Source organism: Chiroxiphia lanceolata, chromosome 20 (genome assembly GCF_009829145.1).
Source record: "Chiroxiphia lanceolata isolate bChiLan1 chromosome 20, bChiLan1.pri, whole genome shotgun sequence".
In the NCBI taxonomy this organism is placed as follows: Eukaryota; Metazoa; Chordata; class Aves; order Passeriformes; family Pipridae; genus Chiroxiphia; species Chiroxiphia lanceolata.
The window spans coordinates 9,803,373-9,826,716 of record NC_045656.1 but is presented as its reverse complement, the minus strand read 5'-3'; the positions used below and the strand labels follow the sequence as shown (position 1 = coordinate 9,826,716).

Here is a 23,344-nt window from a genome sequence, read left to right as displayed (position 1 = left end):
ACCACGAGCCACAGTGTGCCTCTCTTTTTATTCTTTATTTTACAGCTCACAATTAGAAACCTACTGATAAATTACACAGTTGATCCTCCCGTTTGGGGGTTTCAAATGCCTCAGGGTCGTGTCCCATCTCATCCCAGGAAGGTGGCTGGAGGTGCCACCAGGTTCCACAGGGCCAAACAACCTGCACTGAGCCCTCTGCAGGGCTGTGCTTCATGGGGGGGGGTGAACGGGCAGCAGGAATTATCCCCTGGAAACACACTTGAAATGGAAAAACATAGTGGGCACAATTCCAAGAGTTGCGAATGTTACAAATGTTCTTGAGGAGGGGGAAAAAAAAAACAAAAACCAAACAACTTCCAGGGCTGCAGGGCAGCCAGGTTGTGTTTGCAGGGAGCAATTACCCCAACTGCCCCTTCTTGAGCAATTCTCTCCAAATCCTCCTTTTCCAGGGAGATAAGTTAGGTCCCTCCTCAGCCACGCATTTCAACATCTGCTGAACTTTGCACGCAGTTGCTGCCACCAATTCAATGTTTCACCACATCCCTGCTTGTTTTTTTTTCCCCTTCTCAGAAGTTCCCAATTTCTCAAATTTTTTTTTTTTTTTTTTTTTTGGCCTCCAACTCCTAGTTTAACTCCTTTCTCTTAAAAAAGATGGCACACACTGCACAGAGCACCTGCTGGATTTGCTCTGTGCAGAGAACCCACACAAAGCCATGGCCTCAACAAGCTGGAGGAGGGCAGTGCACTAAAGTCGTGCAAGAATTTCACTCACAGTAAATTAAAAAGCCAAATTCAGAGAGGAGGCTCTGTGCACTTGTCAGTAGAAAGTGGTGACAGATGAGGAATGGACAGAACACACCATGGGCATGGGTTGATAAACAGGAAAAAAAAAAGGGGGGCAAATTGCCTTTGTTTTGCCATTAAGAAGGAACATTTTGCCAGTTTTCTCCTTGTATCCTTCTACAGCTGCTCACCTTTGGCACAAGGAAATTCTAGCTATCACAAGGTTTCATTAATAATAATACTTCATACAACACTCAGCACTTACACAGCGCTTCTCGTGGTCAAAGTGCTTTACAAAAGCTTGTGAGTCCTCACAACACCCCTGTGAGGTAGGTAAGTATTATTATCCCCATTTTACAGATGGGGAAACTGAGGCAGAGAGGTAAAAGTGACTTGCCCGAGGCTGTGCAGGGAGTTGAACTCATGTTGTAGTGGCCCAATTCTGGCCTCCCTGATGGTGAGGTGACACAGATGGACTCCCAGAGCTCTCCTGGTGTAAGCCAAACAATCCAAACCCAAATTTCTCAGGCTCTCCAATCCTCTGCTCCGACCAGCTGACCATCCCACCTCCACCTGAGCCAACATTTGCCCTCAGAAACACTGCACAGAGTCCAGCAGGAGCGGATCTGAAATCTTAAGGCAACGTGTCCAACAGCTCCAGAGGAAGTTGGACACACACAGACCACACTGCAAAGAGTCTCGAGACAACTCCAGTGCTCTCCAGCTCTGCACGTGTCTGCTTTGAGGCCCATTCTCTCCTCCCTCAAGTAGAGTAAACCCAGAGCAAAACACTGGGGCTGCACCAGTGTAGCACTAACACGAGGTCTGACCCAGCCCTTCCACCTGCTGCTTTGCAGGCAAACACCCCTACAAGTCTCAGACACCTTCAGCACGGTTCATTTCACTCTCTCTCTCTCTCTCTCTGAGTTTGTATCTCTCCTCATAAACAAACTTCCAGCTCCTCAGCACCAGCATTTCAACAGCACCAGACATCTTTCTAAGACTGATCCACGTTTCCAGAAAAGTGTCAATGCATGCAAATATCACATACAGAACATCGAGAGTGCTGGGAGATGATACCACGGGTAGAGGTGATCACAAGACAGCACACGTTTAGTTTTTATTAAAAATACCAAACAACTCACTCTTACTGTAACTATGCCACTGAGATTATCGTTCTAACCTGCACAAGTACAGGTGCTTTTCCTCCAACTATTTACCTACCTAGAAAAAAAAAAAGAGAAATATCAAGCACACACATTTATACTTCCCCAAACTTGGCAGGCATGACCCATGTGAACGGGAAAGGAGGGCTGGGGGAGGTGGGGGAGGTTGTATGCTGGGTTTAGGGCAGTGGAATACAAAAGAAATAGAAAACACCACATGCATCATCACCATCAGTAATCAACCTGATGAAAATAAACCCAAATATTAGATGGATTCATGTATGACATCCACTGAAAATCTCAAACCCTAAGCACACTGAAGCTGGCAAACATCTTGTGCCACTTCACATAGGTCCAGACACAGCATCAGCAACTAAGATCAAACAAACCTTGAAAAGAAAGCAAAAGGAAGAATAAACCAGCCTGGAGACAACAATCTTCCACAAACCACTTCCCTGCATTATCATCAAATACATTTTACTCTTAAGCAGTTTCACAAAGGAGTGGGGGAGAAAAGAGACCCACTACTTGTTGTTGCTTGTTTGTTTTTTTTTTTTTTCAAACTGGCTCAGCACCAGCACCAGCTCAGAGAGAGGGAGAGAAAAACAATTCTTCAAACATGATCCTTGGTACTTGATTAAAACGTTGCCAGCCAGCCTTTGACACCCTGGATTGCCAGAGGGTCCGAAGTGGAGTGGATGCACTGTGCTGCCCGAGGGCCTCTGCTCCTGCTACGAGATCTGCTCCGTGGGCCTCATCTGTATATCCCCGATCTGGAAGAGACAACACAGGGTTTTACTGGAGCCCACTGGAAATGCTGCACTGCAGAGAAAGAAGCAAAGGTGAAATGTGCCTGCTGTGCCTTTAGCAGGAGGGATGAAAGCTCAGCCGTGCACAGGAGAGGTGCGAGGTGACACCGGTTGTGAAGTGTCACGGTTCACGTCCTCGGTTGGGTCCTGCTCCCAGAGGGCCAAGCAGCAGCACTGCTCCAGCAGCCACAGGCAGGACCTTTTATCTTTCAGCCACAGGCAGGACCTTTTATCTTTTTAGGACAACAAGGCCAGTCATCCCCACGGATCCAGTGTCAAGACAGCCACGTCTTGCCCCAAGGAGCAGAGTCCACACGAGGGGCTGTTCAGCCTCTCGTGATCAAAGTCTGCTTTCACAACAAGGAGCTTTCATGTTGCAAGGGGTAAACACTGACACGGCTCCTGCCTCCCCCTGCCTCCAGCTCAAAGCTGGTCACCTATTTCTTGTTCCACATGAGGGAGTCCCTGAGGCAGCACAAGCATCTCACACACCCTCGGGGAGGTGCTCAGCACTCAGCAGGATCGGGCCCAACACGTCATTTGGCGACTGGCACAACTCGAGACTCTCAGCAAACCTCAGATGGCACCATCCAAAAGGGCAGAACGTGCCCATATCCCTCACATTCCTTCTGTCTTGCACAGTCCTGCTCTGCAGTCACAGAATCACAGAATGCCCTGGGCTGGAAGGGACCCACAGGGATCACCCAGCCCAGCTCCTGGCCCTGCACAGACACCCCAACGATCCCACCCTGTCCCTGGGAGCACTGTCCAAACACTCCTGGAGCTCTGGCAGCCTTGGGGCCGTGACCACTGCCCTGGGGAGCCTGTTCAGTGCCCAACCACCCTCTGGGGGAAACAACAGAGTCAGCTCAGCCTTTGCTGGATCCGCAGGGATGTGACCAGTCCGGGCAGTGCAATCCCAGAGCTCGGGCACTGCAATCCCAGAGCTGCCATAAGGGAAGTGTAAACAAACGTGATCCCCACTAATCCCCAGCCCAGGCTCACTAAGCTCAGAGCTGATACAGTGGCTGATCAGCAAATGTCAGGGCAGCCCTCGCCCCCCTCCACCCCAGCCCAGCCCCAGCCTACCTGTACATGAGGGGGGGCACTGAGGACATAGATGACAGCATTGGCCATATCTTCAGCTTTGAGACACTGCAAAGACAGCAAAGGGATTCTCAGTCAAAGGGCACTGCAGGAAGTTAACCACAAGATCACCCCTCTCCTAACCATCAATAATGAGTCTCGACAGTGTCACTGGGGCATGTCAGAAAGATGCAAGCAAGCAGGAAAAAAAATAATCCATTCAAGATTTAACAAAGGACGTGTCTGGTGCTGATAATTCTTCAGTTGCTGTGAGTAGTTTTACTGCTGGCACGGTAATTCTGCCAGGTCAGGTATTGCCATCCTTATCAAAAATTCCCAGAGAAGCACAAGAAATCCTGTGCCACCTGCAAGACAACATTTCATATTTCTCCCCGAGCAGGAAGGTTTGCTTGTTACATCTTCTCTGCAACAAAGAAATCACAGCCTGCAAAATGTCAAAGCTGACTGATACTTGTTTACAGAAACATCAAAATAAAAGGAAAAATATAGGGAGTTGGAAACTGAACCCAAATGAAAACCTACACAGTGTGTAAATACCAGTGCAAAATCTGAGGTTTGAGGGCTGAGGCTTTGGGAGTGCTGTGGGCATCCTGGAAAGAACTGGGCACTCTGTGGAAGCATTAGCCAGGAGAGAGACTGTTCAACTATAATCAGAGCCACTTCCCTCTGTGTCCACTTCTCCAAGTCCTACCCGAATGCTCTCATAGGTTGCAGCAGCTCTCTCGGGGTCATTATCATGGAGTTTAAAAGCAAATCCCGTTTCCACCAGTCCTGGAGATATACACTGGAAAAAAGCAGAGCACATCCTAATAGGATTTGTAATTGCCCTTCAGTAAAACAATTAAAAAAAAGGGAGATAAAACTTTTTAGCAAAAAGTTTTTTTTTTTTCTTTAGAAAAAGCAAAATAATCCCACCCATCTCTTTTTCTGCTATTCTCCTTTCCTGCTCATGTTTTAGGGGAATAGTTGAAGTGAGAGGACTTTGCCTTAATGATTGTTGTGGTAGGTACCTCTGGGGAAGTGCTGGTGGGTACTTCCCTCTCCACACCCCAGAGGGACAGAGAAGCAAAGAAAAACACAGAAAAGCTCTGACTGAGAGCAAGCAGCCCAGCCTGACTGCCCCCCTCTGTTGATGTGACCCCCCATCACTCCCTGACAAGCAACTGCCCATATTTTGTGCACTCAGAAAGTTTCTTCAATGCCCCCTTTATGCACCCAAAGAGTTTCTCCCTGGACACAGCTGTGCCTTCTGAGCCCCAAACTCTGCCTGAGAAGGAGAGGTGGCCCGGGACAGTTGGCCACAGGACTTCTTGAACATTCCCAGCGTGCTGAGCACTGGTTTTGCATCCCCTTGCCTCCTTTCCAAAGGGAAAACCCAAGGGCCTGCCCCCAGTACTCACTGTAGCTCGTATATGAGTCTTTGCCTCCCGCAGCTCCTGCCTCAGCCCCTCCGTGAGGGCTGTCACCGCGTACTTGGTGGCACTGTAAAAGTGCACCACGGACTGTGGCACCACACTGTGGCCATTCATGCTGGGGAGAGAGCAGAAAGGAAGGTGCTGAGAGCTGGGAGGAAAGCAGTGTCCCACCAGGATACTCAAACAATCGTCATGAACACGCAGAGAGGGTGATGTGGTGGCTATGGGAGGAATTCCCTTCCCACAGGGAACACCCCCCTCCACGGGCTCCTCTCCACATGGCTGCCTTCTGGAGCTGGTTGAGAAGTTTCAATCTTCAGCCCTGCACCACCACAAGGGGTTGACATCACCCTTTACTCCCTGCTTTGGTCTTTCCTGCTTTAGACCAGCAAAGACTAAAAGAGTGGTTTGAAAAATCAACCATCACAATCCTTGGAAAACCCCTCCTTGGGCACCATCAGCCCACTCCAAGGTTGAAGTTCCAGTGCTTAATCCTCTCTACGATGCAGGGAAGAGGAGGAAGCCCCCGTGGCTGATCCCACATCCCCCCTCACTTACCTGTTAATGTTAATTATATGCCCATCATCAATGTTTCTCTCTTTCATGGACTGGTAGGCCTCTCGGGTGCAGATGCTCACAGCCATCACATTGACCTGAGGGGTGAGGAAACAAGAAGAAATTAAGCCCAGCAGCCCTGCCTGGCACTCCATGACTTGACCCTCTCATGCCCGAAGCTGGGGGTGCAGGTTCCAGTCCCTCTCCCAGGGGAATTCCCAACAGGAACAGCAGCAGAGGGAAATGCACATACACACCCCCCACATCGTGAGCTGGGTCACAGGGGCAGGGGGGCACAGATACCCCATTCTGTCAGACAGCCCCAGCCTCTGCCAGAAATAAATGGACTTGATCATTTTAGAGCAAACCCCCCCTCTCCTCACAGGCAGCACTGCCCAGGAGACAAAGCTGGTTGTTCTGTCCAGCACTGAGCACACGGGTGTCTGGGCAGCTGGCAGGGCACTGACAGCAGGTAATTAGGTCAGTTAGTTAATGAGGAAATCCCCAGATCTTGGCTGTCAGAGCACCAGGCGCTCGGAGGCACCGCCAGCAAAGACCTTCCTGGGCACAGACAAAGCCAGAGATCACCCCGTGCCACAGGGAGAGCCAGAGTGGGCAAGTCACCCTGTGCATGTGAAAGCCACCAACCTGTCACCCTGCTGACATCTGCCTCAGCCCTAAGTGGATCAGAAGCAAGGGCATGGCAGTTTATCCAGTCCTTTAGCACAGGATCCAGAGCTTTCCAGGCTCTTGCTGTCTGGACAAGCACACCGTGGCTCAGTTAAACTCGGCCCTATCACCTCCACAACGTGCCACCAATAATGCACAGCTGCCTTGAGTGTTCCCTGACCATAAAACACAGAGTCAAAGCCTCCAGGAAGACAGATAAGGGAATTCTCCCAGCTGGAATACAAAGGGCCCAGAGGTACGTGCAAGACTGATGAGCAGGAGCCTCAGCAGCAGTGCTGATTGCTTGAGCTCACAGTGGTTTAGATTTGGAAGAGTGGCTGAAAGTGTCTGCTGAAGGCCTCCAGAAAGGATGTGACCACCCCAAGGCAGGACAGCCTGGCAGGTCCTACCTAACAGTGTGTCACTTTGCCAACTAAATGAGCAGGCCAGACGAGTTTAAACACACTGCTGTGAATGAAAGACCCAGGAAGAACTCAAGTTCTGATGAATCAGAAGGCAGGTGCCACTACAAATGGGTTTATATAGCAGGAACAAGGCCATGTGGGCAGAGAGGGACAGATATGGGAGGGGGCTGGAGATCATCACTGGGAAACTTATAAACAAGAGTGAGGCAGAGTAACTAGGCTTGCTAGCACAAAAGGACAGGTAAGAGGGGAACACTGGTGTGGAGACCAGAAAGTGAGAGGCAGAAAGGGCTGGGGCTGAGAGATGCAATTACTGAGCAGCACACAAAGAGGAGCAGGGTCAGCTGGAGGATCTCCCAGTCACTGCTTTTGTCTCGGTCCTTATTTCCCTCTCATTACAAGAGGCCATGCTTGTGGGTTTTGTTTTGGCCACACATAAATAGCCTGTTTATCTGCCCTTGGGAGTACCCAGGCAACACAAGGAGAGTCGTCACCCTCATCCAAGTGCACTCTGGTCAAGCACAGAGTCACTGCCAGGCAGCTCAGCCACTGTGCCTGGAGCTGCAGAGACACAGCCCTGCCCTGGTGGTGGGGAGCTCACCTGGGCTGTGTGAGGAACAAACAGGACAGATCTGGCAGCAGAAGTGGTCCCTCAGCACTGGAGCAAAGCCCAGAGCAGGCAGGGCATGTGCAGGCTTTGGGATTCCATGGGAAGGTGGGCAGGGAAAGGGGGAGTAACTCACCCCAGCCTGATATAGGAACCAGTGAGGAGCCAATCCTTGTGGACATGGATCTGGGCAACTGCTGGTGTAAAAACCCTGTGTGACAAGCAACATCCCAGCTCCCCTCCCTTCCCCAGGAACCCACCAGGCACCACGTTTTTGGTGCAGTTGCTCCCCCATTCCATCTCCACAGGCCACTAGAGGGTAACATCAGCCCAAAGCCTGAGCCCAGCTCCAGCCCCGCCTCACTGAGCAGAGATTCCCCTCGTGGGCAGAGGTACAACATTTTGACAGTGACTGGCAAAGCAAGGTACTAATCAAGAGCCACATGGGAAAGCCCCGAGCCCATGTGATAAAACACCATGGTACAACAGAACAACTGGTTGGAAAGCAGCTGAGCTGGGACTGCCTCCCTGCCTTTTCCCACTGGATTCTGGGGTGAAATCCCATTTCAAAACATGGAAGAGGAACTCGGGAAGCTAAAAGCACACCCAGAAAATGAGCAAGTCTTAGGGCTGTATCATCTCCAGGCTGTTGTTACCAATGCCCACACAAGACCTTTTTCTGCCTCGTTCCTATTTCAAGTAGGAAAAGCTCAAAGGTCCCTTGGCAGGGCTGGCCAACACACCTGCACCCTGCCCCAGACAGCAGGTCTGGGACAGCCCCGTGTGCTCATGTGACAGAAACAACAACGCCACATTTTCTAGTAATTAATGAGTTCCAATTGCCAGGTTGGAAGGACATAAAAGATCCAGTTCCTAGAAGTGCTGAGCATTTCACTTCCCAGAAAGTCAGCCTTTTCTGAGGCATCAAAATGAGTATCCTGGCTCCAAAGCACATCTGGAAAGGCAGGTTAAGGAAGACACAGATGGTTTATAAAAGCAAGAAGAGCAGAGCCTGTATGGCCAATGAATAATGCCAAGAAGGATCAAACCCATTTAGTGTCTAGAGGAGCGAGAGGATGTGCTGCAGTGCTTTGTGCCCTGAACAGTGCAAATGGAAAGTTCAGCCTGAGTTCCTGGCTGTAAAGGTCAGTAGGTAAAACGTGAAGGAGCTGCTCAAATCCCAGAGTGTGCACAGCACCCAGCCCCAGCCCCCCCTGTGCAGATCAGGGATGGCTGGAGGACTTTGCTCCGGCCTCAAGTCAAACACAATCTCACCAACAAGTGAGAAAATGGGGGAAGCTGTGAACCAAGAGATGATGGGCTCAGAACCTGCCTGAGGTAGCACGTTCCCTCCTGCTCCCACACTGGATTTCCTGGCTGGCAACACTGGGCTCTGTGCTGCTGTAAAGCAACCATTCCACAGCTCCTCACATCAGACTCCTGCAGCTCCCCCCTTGGGAATAAACACCAGACAACAAGGAAGTGGAACATTACAAAAGAAGAGGAATAAGCAAATGATAGCATGGGTTTGACTGTAGATGTACAGCAAGAATAGGGATACTGAGAGGGGAGCCTGGGAGGAGAGAGAGCCTCAAAGCTCATAAAAAATGCATGGCAACAAAAATCAATTTACCAAAAAGAAAAAATGCCTTTAATTTAAGGCCCTAATGCCTCCTAAATCGATAGATTGATGGCTGCTTAGGAACTTTTCCCATCTTGCAGCCCAGAAGTATACTAGAACTCTCCAAAGGCACCTCAAACCCTGCTGCTCTCTAACACCTTTCTCCAAGGAACCTTTGCAAGAAGCCTCCCTGCTCCCACACAGCTCTGCAAAGCCCAGTGGCCCGTGAAAGGTGCTGGCAGCCTTCCCCCATCCCAACCCTCTGAGAGGAATGGGCCTGGAGAGAGTTTCCCTGGGGCTGACGTGGCACAGCAGGGAGAGCTGTCACTGCACATCCCCCCCAAACCCCACCACACATCCCTTCCAAACCCCACTGTCACTGCATATCCCTCCCCAAACCCACTGCACACCCCTCCCCAAACCCACTGCACATCCCTCCCCAAACCTCACTGTCACTGCACACCCCTCCCCAAAGCGCTGCCACTCCAGTGCCTGCACAGCCAGGAGAGAGAGATTTCCAAGCAGGGAAGTTGCAGCCACAAAACAAGGGCACACAACGAAAGGAATTACCCTGAGCTGTTCCTCCCACTCACCAGCAGGACCAAAAGCAAAGCCCAGGCCTGTCAGGCTGCCCAGGCTGAGGTGGGTGAAGCGTTTGGAGCTCCCCAGGGCCTCACTTTTGCATTAAAGGGGTTATTCCATTACACAACAAACCCACCAGCTGCTGGGAGGGTGGTGAGAGGAAAATATCTGCCAGTGAAGGAAGAAATCTCAGGTGTCTCAGGCTGCTCCCAGTGCTACAACAGTGTTTTTGCCAAGCAATGAGAGTGGATGGAGCTGTACAGATCACCTCTGGGAGTAAAACACACTCCCAGTCCCATTTCCTAAGGCTGCCCTTGTGGGGCCACCACCCCATCCATCAGCCCCAAGCAGCACCCACAAGGAGGGGGATCCCCCAGGTTCCCAAACTTTGAGCCACTGTAAAGACCAACACTGAAGTGTCTCACACAGGATAATCCCCATTCCAAAATCTTTCTCCCCAAGAGAGGTGGAAGGTGACATAAAGGGAGCACTCCCACCCCAGCAGTCCAGGGAAGGCAGCACAGGGAGGGGAAGGGCCTTCAGCTGGGAAAAGCCACGTGTCCCCCCCAGCCTGCCCACCTGACAAAGAACAAAAGGTGAGAAGAACAAAGACAAAGGAGCACGGGGAGGGGGACACGCAGCACCCACAGAGACACCCTCAGAGACACCCACAGAGACACCCTCAGAGACACCCACAGAGACACCCACAGAGACACCCACACACGGTCACAGCAACCAGGACGAGGAGTTTATAAGGCACAGGCGACCCCCAGGGCCTGGCTCGCAGCGAGACAGCGCCAGGCAGTGCCCTCCTAAACTCCAGCTCAGCCTCAGCTACACTTCACTTAATTTTCTTTAAAGACTCCATGGCAACCAGGGCCCAGGAGATGCGGCTGTGCAGTGACCCGGGCTGGGCAGCCCACAAAAGCCTGGCTGGGCAGACAAAGCTGAGCTGAGCTTGCTTTGGCTGCAGTCACAGCGGCCGGCAGTCCGGCCAAAATCCTAACAAGAACTTAATTAGCCAGGATATGGCAGCTCTTGCCCTGGCAGCAGGAGCCTGAGGCCTCAAAGTGCCTCTGTGTTCTGCTCTGCACAGCCCCTGAGGCTGCTGCTGCATGAACAGCCCCCGGGAGCCGACAGATCCTGCCAGCTCTGGTGTCAGAAAGAGTGGCCCTGAGCCCACAGCTCTGAGCAGTTTTTCCAACAGACATGTCCTTCCCTTCACTAGGACAAGCTCTCAGAGCTGCTGAGGGTGCCACAAGGATCACTCAGAGCCCTGAGTTCCACTCCTGCACCTGTGAGGATGATGCTTTCGTGCACAGGAGTAGGTGGCACAGGAGGGGAAATTACCCCCGTGAAAAGCTCCTGGTTCAGTACCTCACTGGCCAGAGCTGCAGGAAGGGCCATTGCAAGGACACACAAACTGCCCCATAGTCCCACAGCTGTGGCTGCCACTGGTTTGTGCAGAAAAGGGCCACCCCATGATGACAAAAAACGGTGAAGTCCCAAAAAAGATGCCCAGCAGCCCCTCAGGACAGGAAGACGCAGGGAGAGGTGCTGCTTGTAAATGGGATGGACCATTTGCACAACTCCCACTTTGGCACACGAAACGGCCTCGCTCACATCCAGCTCTAACCAGATTATGGGCAGAAAATTAAGCTATAAAGACAAAAAGCGTTACAGCTTTTTAAGCCAAAAAGAATCTGCCCATTTTACAACCCACTGCTACAACTAACAGGATTAGCTACAAAAGCCAGCACTTGGCATTCGATTTCCTGTTTTACTGAAGAAAAAAAGAGTGAGGCTCATCACCCTCTAGAAAGCCAGGGAGCTAAAGGGAGGAGGTACTGAAGGCACTGAGCGTTTCCACACTCCAGGGTGAAGGTGTGTGGCTCAGCAGGGCAGGATGTCTTTCCACTTCCCAAGCAGCAAACCCAGGCCATGTCAGAGCAGGTTGGGAAGCAGATGCTCAGCTCTGCACACGTAGAATGAGTAGATGGGACAACAGTACCAGAAGAAACAGAACTCTGGCCCAGCTCCCCCTCCCTCAGGGGCACTACTCACGTCTATCATGGTCCGCCAGCCCTCCGTCTTCCCCGAGAGCAGGGGCTCGGGGCGGGCCAGCCCCGCGTTGTTGATGCAAACATCGACCCCCTGGTGGAGGGTCTTGATGGCCGAGAACATGGACAGGATCTCCTCTTCGTTGGAGAGATCACACTTGTACGGGATGAGGGTCCCCGGGTAGCCGGCGCTCTGGCACTCAGCTGCCAGTTTCTAGGGAAGAGAAAGGAAGGAAGACAACAGCCATCAGCCTCCTCTCCTCGTGGAGCAGCTTGTCCAGCCATTCCCTATAAAACACACCTCAGGGCTGACAAACCACGGCCGGCTTTGCGTGAGCCGGGATTAGAAGCAGGTACCAGGGGAGAACCACCGTGGTGCTCGTTAAGAAAGAGGAAATATCGATACCCACGAGAGGCTGAGCACTTCAGCCTTCACGTTACTGAGCTTGAGGCCACCCTCCGTGCTCGTCCATCACCCCAGGCAGCACAGCTCAAGGTGAACAGTGCTGGCAAAACACAGACAAATCCTGCCGTGGCACCGGGCTGCAGCTCTGCCAGGCGGCTGCACGGACAAGGGACGTGGCAGTCCCACGCCTGGCAATCCCTCATTAGCCATTTCCAACAATTCCTCCAAACCTCCCGATCTCTTATCAGGCTGGGTGATAAAAAGCAGGGGAAAGGCAAGAGCTGCTGCTGCCCGCCCGCGTTACCGGCGCTGCAGCCACCGCCCCACATCCTCCGCAGGATGCCCTTTACCCCCTGATGCTAATGAGAAGCAGCATCTCAGCCCTGATGTGTCACACCAGCGACAGTGACAGCTCCCAGCGCCAGGCCAGAGCCACATGATGTCTGGAGAGATGGACTCTGGCTACAAACGTCCACCAAATCACTCGAACGCCGTTGCCCACGGCGGTGTGGCCGACGTGACATTGCAGCGGGTGCAATAAAGCTCTGCTCCTGCCACAGGCGGCTTTCCCACTCCTCCCAGCTCCTCCCTGCATTCCAAGGACTGCGATTCACTGCCTTTCAGAAAAGGAGGAGCGAGGCCCAGCACAGGAATCTCCTGGCTGGAAGCAGAGGACGCCACAGTGATTGCACATGAAGGTGGCTGTGGAACAGCCCCGGGCTCGGAGCAGTCCCTGCTCAGGACAGGGACAGAGGCTCCAGGAGCTCCAAACCCCTCCCTGTGCCCCGAGCGTGTTCATTTTAATTACTCTGTTTGGTAAATGATTTTCAGTGTTTCCCAATAGCTGAGCCCACCCCAGACCTGGGCCAAGGCCCTGAGCAGTGAGTTTAAAGCTGTTCCGCTTTGCCTTTTCCAGGAACCCACACCTTCCGAGGACCACAAGCCAAAAACCAGCCAAGCTCTACAGCTCCAGACTCCACTCTCCTTTCTGACTATCAGATCAGGGGAGGCACTGCAGTAACACAAGAATGATTATTATTGCTCTCACAGCACCAAGCGAGAAGGGGACGGACACGCCGAGTTCAGCTGAAGATCGATCCATCCCAGCAGCATCAGGATCCCTGGAGAGCTCTGCTCAGGCTGAGCTAGACAATATCTCTGCCTGAACAAAGGTGCCCCAGGGACTGAATCCCACCTCTCTGTGCCCCCCCGGGGCTGGCTGCACTTTGCTGTACACGCAGTGTTGTTGATTTTGTGCTGGTAATGGTAGAAAAGAAATATATTCCTTTCAAAGATCAAGAGTACACGCTTGAAAAAAACCAGCTGGGGGGAAAAAATCTGCAAAAGCAGCACTTAGAGGATTAAAAGCAGTAGGAAGGGCTGCTGGAAGGTGCTAAACCACTCCAGGGATGGGGCCTTGCTCCTGCAAAGATAAAAGAGGGAAAAATGGGCAAAGGGTCCCTCAGCCGCTTTCCTGGTACCAAGGTTATGGGAAGAATCACTGTAATGCTAATTAAGTGGGCTCTCTCCATCCCACTGCCCACAGGCTGCAGCCCAGATGAAGGGGCAGATGGAAGAAGGGGTGCAATGTGCTCTAGGATGCCCCTGCCTGAGCAGGGGGGTTGTACCACTGTGGTCCCCTCCAACCTGACCCGTCCTGTGTGCTCTGGACAGCACTGTGGTGCTGGAGCTGCCCATCCTGTTTTCCCAGTCAGTCTCCACGTGCACCAAGAGAAAGGTCTTTCCCCCTCAGAGAAAGGCTTCTCTGCCACAGCTGACCAGGGAAATCAAGTATCTCTCGAGATCCTTCTTTTCCTGTCTGGTGTCTCGAACGAGACTCAACACGGCTCCTTTCATCTCTCAGGCTGCACTTGTGTTAACAAATTCTCTTTGAAAACCAAGTGCTGAACACCACTGACATCCAGGGGGGCTGAACGTGCTTCAACCATCCAGAGATAAAGAGTCATCACCACGGGCTCTTCAAAGAAACATCAACTGCAGGCAAGTTTTCAAGAGACTTAGGAAAAGCAACTCTCTGAGTCACAGAGCTTGCAGGGGTTTTTTTTCAGAGCATCCGTTAAGTCACTCAATTAATTCTCATTTCACTTTGAGCACACCACGCACAGGGAGGAAAGAAAAAAAAAGCTGGTTTTCCACAATTCATAAACAATGTGAGAGTCACCATATAATGCAACACCAGTACAGAGAAGGCCAGTGAGCCTTCAGTGGCTGGAGATGAAAGTCTGAAATAAAACCTGAGCATAGAATCACAGAATGGATTGGGTGGGAAGGGACCTTAAAGACCATCCAGTTCCACCCCCCTGCCACAGGCAGGGACATCTCCCACTAGACCAGGTTGCTCCAAGCCCTGTCCAACCTGGCCTTGGACACTTCCAGCATCTCTGTCCCACACCATTATCACTGGATGCTTGGGAATGGACAGCCAGGAGCTACTGCTGCTGGTACAAACTGGGATAATGCAACATAAGGAAGAAATAGATGTTAAAACATTTAACCTGGAGCCATCCACTGCCATGGATGCAACCCCTCAATTCTGATGTGCTACCCACTCTGAAAGGATGCCTCGCATTCATGGGGTGGTTTTGGTATGTTGAGGCTCCATCAGTTCTCCCCAGAAGGGGTTAATGCTCTTTGTGCATATGACACTTGAAATGGGCACAGTGCCTTGCATCTACAATCAGTCTTGATAAAACAGTTTTAAAAAACTAATTGATATAAAAACGTAAAGGGACTCTTAAGGGGAGGAAAAAAAGACAAGTCACGTAGGGCTTTATTTGGCAAACCATCCCATTAACTTCAGACACGTTTAGTTCAGAGAGAGTAAAGCCAGGAGAAACCATTAGGTAATTTTTAATCTAACCTGCCATTCATCACAGGTGCTTGAGTCCTACTGATAGAGCTTGTGCTCAAATACAGAACTGCACCAAGAAACCAACTGGAAAAGCACCAAAGTCACGCCAATTACTCGTGCTATCCATAGGAAATGAAGGAGAGAAATCCTAATGAACAGTATCACAGCTGTGGAAGAAAATTGGAGGCTTACAAACCCTTTCATTTCACTGATTGGCAAGTTTGAAGCTTCTTTTAATTAAGATTTAATAACAGTACAACAGGATAATAGAGGAAGAGATGTACAGTGAATAAGGCACTAGGCTGGGGTTTATTTCCACAGTGCTCTGTGGGCAAGATCCAGAGCTGTGTCCCCAGTGGAAAATGGAGATAACCACACTGAGCCCCCTCCTAGAGCTGTGGGTACTTTTGGTCCACATATGATCCAAGGATAAATATCACTTCACCCTTCTTCCCAGGCACTGGAGCCAGACTCGTGCTAAACGGGGTCCAGCTGAGCAGTCACCCATTCCCAGAGCTGCTGACTGCCCTCCCACACTGCTCCAGACTCACGCTGCTCTTTTCCAAGCCCTTTCTCAGTAGTTAAACACCCAAGATTATGTTTTCCCCAGCTCACTTAATTTTCAATTTCCAACGCCACACACGAGCCCGCCCGCCCCACTGGCACTGCCTGGAGGTCCCTGCTGCTTCAAGGCACTCACACAATCCCTCCTTACTCACATCAAGGCTGGAGGCACCTCTTATTTTTTCCCTGCTTGCTCAGATCACGTCGTCACAGGCTGGTGAGGGGGAGGAGGAGACGCTGCTGCCCGATGACAGCTCATTAGAGCGATATCTCTGCCTCCCTCTGAGGTGCCACTGTCCTAAACCCGGCCCCACAGGAGCCTGGCTGCTCCTCAGCCCCAGCCCCAGGCTGCACAACGCAGGGTCCCACCTAACCCGGCATGTGGACCCTTCCCTGCTGTCCTCAGGCAGCCCCAGAGCTCTGACTGAGGCTGGAGCCGCTGTCCTGCTGCTCCACCAGCCCTTGGAGCAGCGCCCGGATTGCCAAGGCAACCCCAAACACACGGCTGGGAGGGCAGAGCTCCAGCCTGACACCCTCAGATCTCAGCACGTGCCTCGTGTGTGTCATCCCCACACATGGGGAGCAAGGGAAGATGATCTGTTGGAATTAAATCAAGCCAGACTCCAGCTGATCTCGCAGCAGGGAAGGTCGGAGGTGCCCGGCGACATGTCCGAGGTGTGGTCAGAGGTCCGTGGAAATCAGCCATACCCTGAAGATCCAAGGTGTGAAGGTCCAAGGTGGGACCAGCCCATACCCACCCTGAATAACATCTATAATTGAGTATATCAGGAAACCAGCCCATCCTCGCCCTGAATAACAAACAGAATCGAGTCTGTCACCACATGGGGTGAGGAAGACTGGGGAGCACCCCTGAGGGTATCCAGGACTCATTCCCAGATCACTGGGGGACTCACCCCTTCCCAGCCCCAGCATCCTGACGAAGCAGCAGCAGATGACAACCCACCACTGAGCTCTGAGCTCGGGGTCCCAGGAAGACCCACGGAGCGGGACCGAGCCCCCCCTCGGTGTGACCACAGCTGTCACCCCAGAGTTGTACCAGCAGTCCCAGAACAGCAGGTCCCCGACGTCAGAGCACGAGATCGGCCTCTTCTCCTCTCAACACCCCTCGGCGTGGCCCTGGCCCCGCTCCAGAGCTGGCAGAGCCGGGACTTTTCCCGCTCTCCCAGCATCATCCCCGCGGGAGCATCGCTGTGTCCCATCATCGCTGTGTCCCATCGCTCCCGCCCGCCCGTGTAATCCCAAGGAATCCTCTCTGAACAGGCAGATTAACTCACGCCAGGAGGGGCGTGGGGCCTTCCCCTGCCAGCCCCCGGAGCGCCCCGGCACCAAAATCCAGGTGACGGGTCCTGAATTTTGACCCAGCCCAGATTTAGGACCCATGGATGGGGGCCAGGGGGGCTCCCACACGTCCCAGCCCCGCGTGGGAGCAGAGCAGCCACCGGGATTGGCACTTCCAGGGCCACCCAGCTGCAGGGGCTGTGATTAAACATCTGCCCCAACGCCAACGCCGCTCACGGCCGCGCCGGGGCTAATCCCCGGCTAAGCTGGGCAGAGCTGCTGCTGAGCTGCCAGAGCCCAACGGGGAGCAAGGTCTGGCTGCAGGAGCAAGACCACGGGTCCTCTGCCCCCATTTTACAGACCCAGGGTGGGCACAAACCCACCCGGGGCTGAGCAGGGCCAACGATGGTATTGCCAGCCAGGAAATCACCGGTAACGCTTCCCAGGTGAACACTGGCAGGATGAGGGTGACAGCTCCACTTCAGCACAGCCACTGCTCTCTGCAGAGCTTAAACTGTGAAAGAGACCTGGGAAAAACACCATAATATTTTCTCCCCAACGCTGTGCCAGCTCCTTTCAGACCTCCCTGCTCTAGGATACTCTCCATAAATCCAAAACACAGCCCCTCCATGTCCAACACTGCTCCCACACAACCCTCCCACCTTCCCAGGGCAGCTGCCAGGTTTTACACAGGGAAACAGGCACGGGACAGCTCCCAGATCTGCCTCGTTACACAGCAGAACACACACTCCATCCCATCTCCAAAATCCCAGGAAAGCCTCAGTTATTTATTTTTAGGGCTGTAAGCACGACATGCCCTGGTATTGTTGCTCTGCTGCAAAGCCCAAAGGAACAGAGGAGCAGAGAAGGGGGGGCTGCTGCAATAAGACCTTAAAGCACATTTTGGGGAAAAAAGGGGGTGTTCTAACCTGGTTTAAAACCAACTCTTCCCCCACATGCCTCAGGAAAACCACGGGGACAGCAGAGCATTTGTTCCCACCACTCAAGACTGCAATTATGGGATCTCTCCTGTTTATCAGAAAAGGATCTGGTCAGGGACAAGTGGCAATAAAAGCACCTGAGAGGCCTTGAGTACCCACTATCCCTGAGGCAAGGCCTTGTCAAACACAAAACAAGCCCTTCCAGAGGCCAAGGAGATTCTGAAGGTCATTTATTACACACGGACCATGCCTTGGGAATATCCTGCCTGAAGCTGCTCCTACTGCCTTAAGAGAGGTGAAACCTGTGTTTTTGGGAACACCCCATGAAACCCATCCCTGGCTGTGGGGCAGAGGGACAGACCCCACCAGGGACACCCAGCACTGCAGGGACACCCACAGGGGGAGGCCAAAATGTCACCAGGTGACCCCTAAGCCATGCGAGTGATTAAATCCACATTCACCTACTGTGAAACAAGTAGCTGTTAATTAACTGCTTGGAGCATGGAAGGGGTCGGGAGCCTCTCTTGCACCTTTAGCCTGGGCAGTGCTGGGTGGAGGTGGCCAGAGAGCCCCCAGATGGCTGCTCAGGATGCTCAGATCCCACGAGGAAGACTCAGCTCCTTCTTCCTCCTCCCACACGGCCCCAGCACTCAGGGAAGAGAGCACTGACCCCTTCAGAAACTGGGCTGCTCCAACCCGCAATCAACAGCTCAGCTTATCAAAGGCTGTTTCCTGAGCGAGATCTAACCTTGGCAAAGCCGTCCCTGGTTATAAATGTTACCTTTGATCAATACCTGTCACAAAAGCATTGGAATGAATTGGCTACACCTTGCATTTTAAACCACATTTATTGCTCCCTGCACGGCCCTGCTCTGCACGCTCCAACAAAGAGAGGAAAAAATGGGTTTCTTTTGGAGCAGGACATCCATGATGTCCCTGGCCATGCTGGAGCAAGGTATCCAAGGAATGAACGAGCTGCTGGATGATTTCTGGTGTGGCAGCATCAGGTGCTGCCTGAAATGAAGCAGATGGGACTGTCCCACCTGGAGCATCTCCCATCAGTGACAGCCCTGGCCATGCCATGGATCCAGGGCTCTGATACTGGAGCTGGAGGGAGAGCTCCTGCCAGCACTTTTGCCATTCTCTACAAATAGAAAAATACATTCATTTTAATTATAAAAAACTATCATCAACTGCAAACCCTTTGGAAACATCTCCCTGATTTGTGCCTCCCTGCACTCCAAGAGAAAACCCATGGCATACCCATGTGCCTTTACCACACCTCTGAGCCAGATCCTGCTTTTACCCATAAACCCTCCCAAGTCTTCTCCCATCCCTGGGAAAAATCCTGTGAAATAAAATTTACAGATCATGTGGAATAAAAGACCAGAAAAGGGGGCTGCCAGGTGGTGGTGTGGGGGGGAACATTTTGTCCCATGCACGTGGAAACTCTCCCTTTTTTGTGCTGCTGCAAGAAGTGAGACACTAAACATAAACTTCTGTAAAACACTGGGAGGAAGAAAGTTGAGGAGCCTGCAAGTGAAGCCATCAGAGGGATCCTCTGCCTTCTGGCTGCAGGATGGAGTGGCTGTAAATCTCAAGGAGTCTCCCTGACCACTGGAGACCCCAGTGACCAAAAAAGGGGTCCCTGTGAAGGTGATCAGCTCCCAGGGAGCAGTTTCCCCCAAAAGCCTGGCCTTACAGGCTGCTAAAAACGCTTGGCTGCCTCATTAAAGCTCCTGACTTGGAACGCGTGGCCGTGTCTGAGGAGCAGGAAACGCTCTGTGAGCACACGCCAAAAAGTCCTTGACAGCTGTTAGTACCTCCAGGCTTCACATTTAAAACAAGCCTTCAACCTGAATTACCTCCTGGCATGCAAAAGTAAAATAAAGCCATTTTTAATTATATTTCATTCCTCGATGTCTGACTATTCAAGTCACCGCCGGGTGACCCGCAGGAAGAGTCAAAAAAGCTGCATGAGGGGGGGACACGAGGCTGCCTGGGAGCAAGGGAGGGACAGCACTGCAAATCCAGCCACTGCAAGGGAAAAAAGGATACCTCTGCAGGTTTTTTTAAGCATTAGCGTTTTTATTTCAGAAGTCAAATAAAGAGCACTGGGGTCTCGACACAGGTTTAGTGCCAAACCCGCAACTTTGCAATTCCTTTGTTATCTTGCCTCAAGCCCTTATCTGATTTTCCAAGAGATTAAGAAATCTTGACATAGTGTTTATTGCCCGAGCTAAAATCCCCACCAGACAACCTGCTCTGTCAGTCACCAGTTTACTGTGGGCTATAAAACCACAACACAGAGGGGTTCCAGCCACTTCACCTTAAAATTGGTGACTCGTGCAGAACACTGATGAAAACAGATGCTTTTCTGCTACAAAGTCAGGATTGTATTCCTGGGTTTAAACCCTACTCTCTACCCCCTTTCCATTTCAAGCTGCCTTGATATATTTTTCAGAGTTTGTTCCTCTGAACATCATCACGTTCAACATCATCCACATTGATATTTAGCAAATTATTCAGTTTTAATACAACAACAAGATTTGTCCTGCAGCCACTTTGTTGCCCAGAGCAGCTGTGGCTGCCCCATCCCTTCAAGTGTCCAAGGCAGGTTGGACAGAGTTTGGAGCAACCTGGGATAGTGGGAGGTGTCCCTGCCCATGGCAGAGGGGGAAATGGGATGAGTTTTAAAGTTCCTTGCAACCTAAACCATTCCATGATTCCATGAACTATGGCCATGATGCTCTGGCAACACCAACCCCTCAGCTCCTTCATATTCCTCTCCTCTTGTCCCTCCATCACCACATTCCAGCCCCAGACGCCAGCACTGCAACCTCATCCTGCCTTTTACATCCGAGCTGTGCTTCCCAAATCGGAGCATCCCCGGAATCCCAAGGATTCCTGCAGGGATCCCATCCTCCTGCTCCCAACCAACAGTGACTCAGGAAACCAGGAGCCAGGGAGAGCAGAGGAGTGGAGGTTGTGGATGGCTCTGGTTATGCAGCAAGCAGCCAAGGTGAGAACACGCTCACGGGGTAATGATGGCACAGCCCTTCCCATCTCCTTCTCCTGCCCGGAGCATCCAACGCCCCTCCAGCAGGCAGGAGCCCTGCAGCAGCTCCAGGGATGGGGTCTGGCATCACCCACAGTGCCAGCCACAGCACAGTCATCCCACACCCAACACCAGCTCCTGCTCCTTGACGTGGCTTCCAACAGCCAAAAATCCCAACCCTCGGCGGCAGCTCGACAGTCCTAAGACTGAATATCTTCCTTTCTTCTTTTTTTTTTAAAGGAAAGCCCCAAGGTGAAGCACCTAGAGGAGAGCTCAGCTCTCATTTGAAGCATGGAGCTGGTACAAAGCCCCATCTGTGCTGACACAGCGTCCCTGGCAGCCAGGAGGTGATGGACCCGTTCCCAGAGTGACCCTGGGTCACCTCCCACTCCACCACCTTCCCTTTCCCGAGCAGGCAGCGCTTCTGGGATTTTCTTCCTCGTTAAGGAAACATACTTCACAATAAATAAACCCAGAATAGCAACGGAGCAAGACACAGTCCAGACACCCACCAAAACAAATGACAGCACACTGTAGACACACCTCGATCCCAGGGAAGAGGGAGGAAACAGGGACAAACATCAGCTGCCCTGGGAACACGTGTTTCTGAAGCACGACAAGAGGGCTGGGAGGTGTGAGCAGCCCCAGCACTGCTCAGCACTTGTGCACCCCCTGCAACCCCAGAAATCACTGACCCAAGCGTGGCTGCACCCGGTGCAGAGCCAAACAGAAAGGCAAAGCCTTTACAGGAACTCCCACTCCTTAATCCATGCTGTGTTTGGGCCAGAAAAGGTTCAGAAAGGAAGGAAACTCTTCTGCAGCACCGAAGGAAAACAGCAAGTTTCACTGATTTCTTTACCAAGCGAAAAGATTCCAAAACAAAACCCAAGGAAAAGGCACTACTGGAAACAGCAATATTGGAAATAACTTTGTTGTCTTTTTTGGAGGGGAACGGGAAACAACAACATCCTTTACAGCATCCTTTGCCAGGCACCGTGGGGCTCCAGGAGCCTCCCAGGCTGCAGAAGCACATTAAACACCGTCAGCTGCACGTGGGAGAGCCTCTGGAGAGCTCAGCTTTACCCTGCAAACCACAGCAGCAAAAAGCTGGGAAGTCCAAAATTAGAAGCAAAGCCCCAAAGGACAGTTCAATAAGTCATGTTGGTGTGATCTCTCTGTAAGTGGCATCCTTCTGATCCACAGTGAAAAAGGGGGGAAAAGTCCGGTTTCTTCCAAGCATTCCTTTACTCAACCCCACTCAGCAACACCACCAATGCCAAGCCTTGGTTCCCGTGAATTTTGGACAATTTATTCTTGGTGCAGTCAGGGTGAATCCTTGTCACCTTGGCTAAGGAAACACAACCCCTGGGTGTTGTACAGATCTCCTTTGCATCCCTGGGCACCAAACAACCAGCACGGCAATATTTAAGCTGACTACAACTTATTTCCTACCTCAATGGAAACTTCTTAAATAGCAAATAAGCCTTATCTCATGCCACGGCAAGGCAGAGCCGACAAAACGCACCCAATACAAGAAGGATCGAGAGAAAACACTTCTTTTAAGCATCTTTATTTTCAAGCCAACGCCGTGAGGTTTTTGACGCGGCTTTAGCGATGTCCCTCGTCGGGGCGAGCCACACGTTAAGGACCCAAAGGGCTGAAACTCTGTTTTATCATTAAATCACAAAAACATCCCGTCTCCCAAACAGCCGAAGGGCTGCAAGCCCCAAACCCGCGCAGCCCGTTCCCGTTCCCGGGGCCGGCCGGGCAGGTGCTATTTTTAACCACGATAAGAAGCGTCTCAAAAAAAAAAAAAAAAAAACCAACAAAACCACCCCAAAACTGAACGCGCTCCTCGCTCGGGCAACTCCCACCCTCCCGTCGGGGCCGGGGGCTCCGGGAGAGAGAGCCCGGGGCTGGGTAGGGATGGAGGGCGGAGGGGATGGAGGGAGGGGATTGCTGGAGAGGGGGGGCTTCAGCATCACCCCGGCGGGGACACGGCGAGGGTGACCCGGGGAGCGGCCCCGCCGCCGGCGCGGCCTCGCGGGGGAGTCGCCCCCGCCCCGGTGCCCTCCCCGGTGCCGGTACCTCGATCTTGTCGACGCTGCGGGCGCAGCCCACCACCTTCATGCCGTGCTGCACCAGCGCCCTCGCCACGGCCGCGCCGATGCCCACGGAGGCGCCGGTGACCAGCGCGACGCGGCCGGTCCAGCGCTCCATGGCCACGGCCCGGCCCCGCCGCCGCCGCCGCCGCCGCCGCCGCCGCCGCGCACAATGCACCGCCCGCCCGCCCCGCCCCGCCCCGCCCCGCCCGCCGGACACGCCCAGGGACACGCCCATCGCGGGGACACGCCCACCGTAGAGACACGCCCCCCTCCCGGTGCGTGCGCTGAGTTTGCGGGGGC

At 52.5% G+C, this 23,344-nt stretch overlaps 1 protein-coding gene across 1 annotated transcript; it reads right to left on the bottom strand.

The window, feature by feature from the left end:
- Positions 1 to 9: 9 nt before the first annotated feature.
- On the bottom strand, positions 10 to 23,187 carry DHRS11 (dehydrogenase/reductase 11). Its single transcript, XM_032707797.1, has 7 exons — positions 23,028 to 23,187; positions 11,804 to 12,013; positions 5,839 to 5,933; positions 5,266 to 5,395; positions 4,557 to 4,649; positions 3,848 to 3,913; positions 10 to 2,722 (listed from the first exon to the last, which is right to left on the bottom strand). The coding sequence occupies exons 1-7, from the start codon at positions 23,157 to 23,159 to the stop codon at positions 2,681 to 2,683; spliced, it is 768 nt and encodes a 255-aa protein (XP_032563688.1). The 5' UTR covers positions 23,160 to 23,187; the 3' UTR covers positions 10 to 2,680.
- Positions 23,188 to 23,344: the final 157 nt, after the last annotated feature.